The 7,848-nt window shown below is 36.4% G+C and overlaps 2 protein-coding genes across 6 annotated transcripts in view; one reads left to right on the top strand and one right to left on the bottom strand.

Moving 5' to 3' along the window:
* LOC311295047 (uncharacterized protein) overlaps nucleotides 1-4,125 on the bottom strand; it is a 31,875-nt gene extending 27,750 nt beyond the window's left edge. Inside the window, exon 1 of the mRNA XM_084416229.1 lies at nucleotides 4,047-4,125. The gene's annotated coding sequence lies outside the window, so the exon portion shown is untranslated. The remainder of the gene's footprint in view (nucleotides 1-4,046) is intronic.
* The window catches only part of ccdc51 (coiled-coil domain containing 51), a 37,418-nt gene extending 29,661 nt beyond the window's left edge, over nucleotides 1-7,757 (top strand). Inside the window, exons 1-4 of one of the 5 annotated variants that reach the window (XM_084416196.1) lie at nucleotides 4,382-4,749; nucleotides 5,312-5,677; nucleotides 5,773-5,937; nucleotides 6,853-7,757. In XM_084416196.1, the coding sequence (XP_084272322.1) occupies nucleotides 5,357-5,677; nucleotides 5,773-5,937; nucleotides 6,853-7,632 (1,266 nt within the window). In that variant the 5' untranslated portion in view covers nucleotides 4,382-4,749; nucleotides 5,312-5,356 and the 3' untranslated portion in view covers nucleotides 7,633-7,757. Of the gene's footprint in view, nucleotides 1-4,381; nucleotides 4,832-5,311; nucleotides 5,678-5,772; nucleotides 5,938-6,852 lie in introns of those variants that run through there. The other 4 variants (XM_084416195.1, XM_084416198.1, XM_084416197.1 and 1 more) reach the window with 4 other exon arrangements.
* Nucleotides 7,758-7,848: the final 91 nt, after the last annotated feature.

The following is a 7,848-nucleotide window of genomic DNA, read 5'->3' as shown; positions in this document are numbered from 1 at the left end:
TGGCAGGGGGGCTCAACAGCGCCCTCTTGAACAGGGTCTGAAAACTTGGTCCATATATCAAATACGCTTGCATGAATTAATATGAAACTTGGTACACATATAGATTTCATGGGGCCGAACAACTTTCCCTCTGTCAAGTTTCACGCCAGCCCAACAGGAAGTCGGCTATTATGGGTTGTTTGGAAAACGCTTGCTGTGGAATGTGATGTACTCCTCCTAGAGAATTCATTCAATCACCTCCAAACTCAGTCAGCATGAAGTCAAGACATTGAGGATGCTAAATTGCGAACAGATTTTTGATATCTCGAACGGTTTGGCTGTGGCGAGGAATCGAATTTATGGCGAGAAAAGAGAAACACGAAGTGGAATAACTTCTGCATACATTAACTGATCTTGATGAAACTTCAGCAGTGTGTTCGTGGTAAGAGGCCGATCAGATCGATGTAGCTATTGTGAGTCAAAGTTATAGCGCCACCAACTGGCAGCAGGAAGTGTGTCACTTTCAACATGCTTTTGACAAAAGTGGGGGGGTTAGTTTTAACTACAGTAAAGAAAAAATAGTTTGTATATTGTTCTCATCAAGCCGGACAACTTTCTAATTTACATTCAATAGCTCTGGCCATCAGGAAGTCAGATATTTTGGTCTGAATGTGATTTTTTTTGCTAAATCAGCCTCTGAATTTTTAGCCACTCCTCTTAAACTATTTATTTTATTCGTACCAAACTTTTTCAACATGATGAAACTACATTAAATATGCTAAATTGTGAATGGATAATAAATATCTTAAACGGTTTTGCTATGGCGAGGGATTAAAGTAATGTCCAAAAAGGAAACACTAAAAATCTTCTAAAAATGTAATTATATACCATTTATTTCTATATAAAAGAATGCAAATATCACAACTAAACCCATTTTATTCTGTTTTTGCAATTCAAGAAGAATGAAAAAGTTAAAACAGGCTATTTAGTGCTATTTGGTTCAACAAAAAAGCAAACATAGGGCTATACTGCCCTCTTGTGTCCAAAAGGACATCAAAATAGTATATAAAACTTTTTACCAGGTAGGCCAATATTGTATTTAAATATACATTTATTAGGTATGTGTCTGAGGATATTTTCCCACCGGTTAATCGACGTGTGACACGAGTGGGTGCTTTTAAATCGCTAATATAATAGTGAAAGAAAAATAATGATAATGTTGCACACACAAATCACACACATGTGGGAAAGAATAAACAACACTAAACCGCCATTAGGTGTCGCCAGGCATCCATCTTAATAAGCGAGTCATTGATTCATTCGTTCAAACGATTCGTTCGAATGAGTCGATCATGATTAAGACAGATGTTTATGGATTGATCATTCAATCTTTGAGTCAACCGATTCGTTAAAAATGCTGAATCGTTCAGTTATGAGAAAACACGTGATAAGTGATGGTTCTGCCGTGATCTTTGTTGAACTATTTTCGCTGCTGAAACAGAACAAAAACAGTCAACATTGCATCTAAAATGTAAGTGACTTAATTGTAACTGTTTATTTGTATGAAATCTAGGGGTGGGAGAAAAAAATTATTCTTAGATGCATCGCGATGCGGACGTGGACGATTCTGAATCGATTCACAAATGTCAAAAAATCGATTCTCTAAAAAAATATTTTTCTAATAACGTAATATTGACGGAAGGCAAAAGGCGGAACTCTAAGCGGACGTGCGTGCAGTCTGTGGCGCGCACATAACAGAGAAGTTTCTTCTGCTCACCAAGGCTGCATATATTTGATTAAAAATACAAACAAAAACAGTAATATTGTAAAATATTATTCCAATTTAAAACAGCTGCTTTCTATTTTAATATATTTTAAACTGTTATTTATTCCTGTGATCAAAGCTGAGTTTTCAGCATCATTACTCCAGTCGTCACTGTCACATGATCCTTCAGAAATTATTCTAATATGATGATTGATACTCAAGAAACATTCATTATTATTTTAAATGTCGAAAACAGTTGTGTACAGTCTTTGATGAATAGAAAGTTCAAAAGAACAGCATTTATCTGAAATCTAAAGCTTTTGTAACGTTAAACACTACCGCTCAAAAGTTTTGGGTTAGTAATAATTAAAATGTTATTTTTGGGGTAAATAAATAAAATAAATCAGTACTTTTATTTATGAAGGATGTGATCAACAGTTACAGTAAAGACATTTATAATGTTAAAAAAATATATATTTGAAATATATGCTGTTCTTTTGAACTAACATTCATCAAAGCATTTTGAAAAAAAAAATCTGTACACAACTGTTTTCAACATTGAAAATAATAATGAATATTTATTGAGCATCAATCATCATATTAGTATGATTTCTGAAGGATCATGTGACACTGAAGACTGGAGTAATGATGCTGAAAACTCAACTTTGATCACAGAAATGAATTACTATGTAAAATATTTAAAAATTGAAAACAGCTGTTTTAAATTGGAATAATATTTCACAATATTACTGTTTTTGTTTGTATTTTTAATCAATAAATGCAGCCTTGGTGAGCAGAAGAGACTTCTCCTAAAAACATTAAAAATCTTACTGACCCCAAACTTTTGAACAATAATAATAATATATATATATATATATATATATATATATATATATATATATATATATATATACATATATATGTATGTGTGTGTGTGTGTATGTATATATATATATATATATATATATATATATATATATATATATATATATATATATATATATAAATATAGCTGCGAGCAGCGATGGAGGGCCCAAGCCGGCGGTACCGCCACCCCGGTGCCTTTAGGTAACTAAAGGCACCGGGGTTGCGGTGCCACCGGCTTGGGCCCGTAATCGCTGCTCGCAGCTATATTTTTATTTTATCATTGTTATTTTGTTTTAAGGAGATAAAAATTGTGCTTATCAACCTTGAATGACATGGTAATGAATTTATATCATATTATTTTGGCGGCAGTACAATTTTGGGCGGTTTTTTCTTGTAGTGGGCGGGTTTTGGTGAGCTTTTGGGCTGGAAATCACCGTCCCAATCTGGCAACACTGCTAGCCTATAGGGCTGGGTATTGACACAAATTTCACTTTTCGATTCACAAGCTTACAATTCGATTCGATTTCGATTATGATGCGATTCAATATTGATTATTTTGGATATCAGGTGCAATACATTGCAAATTTTCTCAAGGAAAACAAATCTCTTAACTATTATTGTAAACTATGGGAGTCAGTTGTAGCCTAGGCTTCATTAGCCTACTATAATATTGAAGGTAAAAATTAACTGATTTGTGTACAAACACTTAAAATACACTTATTTATTTTATAATAATAAAGTTATATGAAATTATATAAACATTTAAATGGTGGCTGTCATAAAAACCTTCCAGATTTATTTAAACATGCATTAAATATTGAAGAACATTAAAAATTATAATGAATAGGCTATGTAATATGGTGCATATATTTAACAAAATACTCCTCTCTAGAGTTAATTTTTCTAGCTGACTAACGAGTTTTATGGTCACTGGAAATATGGTTTTTCTGAGGTAAATGTGACGTTACATGACATTGTTTACTAACGTCTTTCCACGGTTGAAACACTGATTGAGCGATATGCGACATGATACGGACTTCGATAAGTTGTACTCTATCTTTTAACACACTTTCAGATGCTCATTCATGTTTATTTCGCGCTGTAACTGGTATTATTAATGCGGAAGAGAAGATCATGTGCGCTCCGCTCCCAGAGCGATCTCACGCCACAGCGCCGAAACTGTATTTATGTTTTTGAATTTCGTAAGAAAATGGACGTAATTTGAAATCTGAGACTTTGTTTCATGTCAATAATAACAAAGCACAAAGATTATTGCGATTTATTGGGTGGGATGCGCGCAACAATGTTCCATTCATTCATCAACTGAAAACAGGATGACTCATCGATTCTTGGGATTTAAGAATCGGTATCGTTTCGTAAAAATGAGAATCGATTAAAATCGAGAAATCGATATTTTTTACCCAGCCGTACTAACCTATATGGTTCCTGGACTGACAGGTCTGGATCTGGGCCTTGAATAAATCTCTGATTTGAGCAGGGAACTCATTCTTTTTCTTTTCTTTTTTAATCGTTGACCTAATGATAAATAAATACATAAATAAATAAATAAATAAATAAATAAATGTCTTACCATGCAAGAGAAATGCCGAAACTGTGAACAAATAAACGAAAAAATTATTTATCCCCATGTTTCCTCTCAAACGTGTTTTGGTACTTTGAATGACCTTCTTTTCCAGCGTCTTCTCTTGCTCTTCATAGAATTCTTTTTCCCGCGCCGTCAGGACCCCAGCTGTTATCCGGATGTAGTGCGCCCTGTCTTGTGCCTGAGAGAGATTCAATTCGTCGTATCGATTCGTTAGGTCGTTATTTCGTGTAACTGAACTGGTTCAAAGCCTGTTTTGATTCGTTTGAGTCGTAGTGTTCCCAAAATATCCGATTTTGCGTTATGATCCCAACCGCTCCCAACATGTCAGCCAAGCCTCACCGTTGTGTCGCCAAGCGAACTTCTTATAATGTTTCTTTTTAAAAGGCTTGATAATGCAATCGAGTGACTTACAAATGCTTTGAGAATCGGTTCAACTGGATCATCAACAAATGAATCTGTTCAAAAGAACCCCAACTACTGCCTGAAAGAAATGCGCTCATGCTGCAAGATGACATTTCAGGAAATTTGACAGGTATTTTATGGACTATACAGTCTTCTGTAAACATGAGAAAATAGGGGCCCGAGAAGAAACTTGACGAAACGGAGAATCGCTGGTGCGTTTTGTTGGTTTAATCCTGAAATGTATTCAGTTTGAACTGTAGACATTATTTACCGACACTATTCATTCATTAGCTCGGAAAAGTAAACATAATGTATGTAAATGTAACAGCGTCATAGTTACATTAGACATATTTTTGCTGTATATTTAACTTTTGAATTACCAACATAGAAACTTTATTTTATATGTTGTGTTTATGTTGTGTAACTGTCCTTAGGACTTTAAATAGAAGCTCTTTCAAAAATACAAATTGAAGCCCAAATCAAATTTATCGCTCGTATTTTATCATTGTTAACCTGCCTGTGTTATGTATTTGCTTCCAATATAGTGTGTTTTTGTTTTATTCATTCTAATAGCCTAGTGTAAATGCAAATTAAGTTCATTTTCGAGCTAGAAAACATCATTATTATTATTTTAGGAACACTGATTGCACCTTGTGGATCATTTCACAAAGCCAATGTATTTATTCTTGCAGGTTCTTTATTTGACGTGTGTAATATCCCACATATGAGGCTCTTCGATGAGGTTCAGAGGGAAAACTGTGTTTTCGAGCAGTCATGTCTCCACTTGTCTCCACCGACACCAGCTGTCTGTCCCGGTCCAGTGGAACCTCCACAGAACTTACTGCACACAGCAACAAAGCCCGAAAGATGAGCCGAATAAAATGACGTCTGTGAAAGAGCGCACAGCGTCTGCGTTAACGTATGCTGGAGATCTGGGGAAACAATGGGGCCGAAATGTGGTGAAAACCACTACAGTGACCGTCAACTACTGGTGGGAGCGCTATGAAGAGTTTGTCGGGCTTAATGAAGTCCGAGATGCTCAGTCCAATGTCACAGAGGTACACGTTTGACAAATGACCCAAAAAAAAGGTGCACTTTTCACTCTTGGATTCATTCATATGTCAATATAATGTGAATTATGTTTTGCCATCAGGCTGAAAAGGCCTTCATGATCGCCAGAGGAATCGTCAGAGAAGCTCACACCAGCCTGGAGGCTCTTCAGGTCCGGCTGAAGGAAGTGAGGGACCGTTTGGACCGTGTGTCTCGTGAAGAGGCTCATTATTTAGAGTTAGCCACACTCGAACACAAGCTACTGCAGGTGAGGAAGACCTAGTAATGCACAGCATTCATTTCTTAAAAAAAAGTGTGTTGAAAGAAGTCTCTTCTGCTCACCAGGGCTGCATTTATTTGATCAAAAATACGGAAAAAACTGTAATGTTGTGAAATATTATTCCAATTTAAAATAATGGTTTTCTATTTTAATATACTTTAAAATAGAGTTTATTTTTGTGAAAAGCATCATTACTCCAGTCTTCAGTGTCACATGATCCTTCAGAAATCATTATAATATGCTGATTTATTATCAATGTTTGACAGTTGTGCTGCTTAATATGTTTTATAACCTCTGATACTTTTTTCAGGATTCTTTGATGAAGAAAAAGACAAAAAAAAGAACAGCATTTATTTTAAACTGAATGATTTTGTAACAATATAGCCTACAGTACTATTCAAAAGTTTGCGGTCAGTAATTAATACTTTTTTTATTCAGCGAGGATGTGTTAAATTGAAAGAAAAGTGATATTAAAGATTTACATTGTTTGAAAAGATTTCTATTTTGAATAAATGCTGTTCTTTTTAGCTTTTTATTCATCAAAAAATCCTTAAAAAAAGTATCACAGGTTCCAAAAAAATAGCATCAAATCCTCATATTAGAATGATTCCTGAAGGATCATGTGACACTGAAGACTGGAGTAATGATGCTGAAAATTCAGCTTTCCATCAAAGAAAAAAACATTAAATTTTAAAGTTGATTAAAATAGAAAACCATTATTAAACTGGAATAATATTTCACAATATTACTGTTTTTTCTGTATTTTTAATCAAATAAATTCAGGCTTGATTAGCAGAAAAGATTTATTTCAAAAACATAAAAAATAGTAATTTTTTCAAACTTTTGACCGGTACTGTACGTAGATAGATTGCACCTTCCCTTTAACATTTTCATCGTTTACAGGAAGAACGGCGCTTCAGAACGGCGTATGAGAACGCAGAAGGCGGCGAGCGAGAGAAGTTTGCGCTCTTCTCGGCTGCGGTGCGAGCAAGCCACGAGAAAGAAAGGACCAGGGCCGAACGCACCAAAAACTGGTCCGTGATTGGTTCAGTGTTGGGCGCCGTCATTGGGGTGATGGGCTCCACTTACATAAACCGGGTACGTTTGCAGGAACTCAAGAGCTTGTTGCTGGAGGCCCAGAAAGGACCGGTGAGTCTTCAGGAAGCGATTAAGGTCCAAGCCAGCATGCATAAAATGCAACAAGACGAACTCAGCAACCTCATCGACTCCCTCAGGGTGAGTGTGAAAGGAGGCGTAGAAGGTACGAAAACAGTCAAGCCAACATTCGTCCCGCCAGCGACTGCCATCGTCCCAACCTCCACATCTAGTGCCTCAGAGGAAGCGATTCAAGAGATTCTCCAACACAGCAAAAGAGCCCAAGGGCTCATGGAGAGCCTGAAACCACAGCTGGAGCAGCTGGAGGAGGGCGTCGGGAAGGTCGGGACGGAGATGCAAGCGGTGAAGACGACCCTGCAGTCTCGGCCCCTGGAGAGGCCGGTCATTCAAACACGAGACTCTCCACTTCTTGTTTGTGACACAGAGATGGTCGTTCAAGGCCTCGGTCAAACTGAGAAAAGACTAGAGGCGCACATCAACAAAACGAGTCTATATAATACAGTCCTGACCTGTGCGGCGTTTGCTGTGACTGTGCCAGTTCTGTACATTATGTTGAGAGGTACTTGAAATGTGTGCAGGCGATGTGCAGGCACTTTAGGGGCCAATACACTATGATAATACACTTGAGGATAATGTAATTAAAGAGTGCAATTATTGCTCATGGTTGTGAAAGATTAAATATTGTCATTCTAAGAATCAATGTTTTATGTTCATTCTTTGTTATACTTTCTTCATGCTAGAAAACTGTCCTTAAAAATGTGGTTAATTTTGTGGGAAATATTA

The sequence above is a fragment of the Rutilus rutilus genome (genome assembly GCF_951802725.1).
Source record: "Rutilus rutilus genome assembly, chromosome: 8".
Taxonomy (NCBI): domain Eukaryota; kingdom Metazoa; phylum Chordata; class Actinopteri; order Cypriniformes; family Leuciscidae; genus Rutilus; species Rutilus rutilus.
This window is presented reverse-complemented; position numbering and strand designations above follow the sequence as displayed.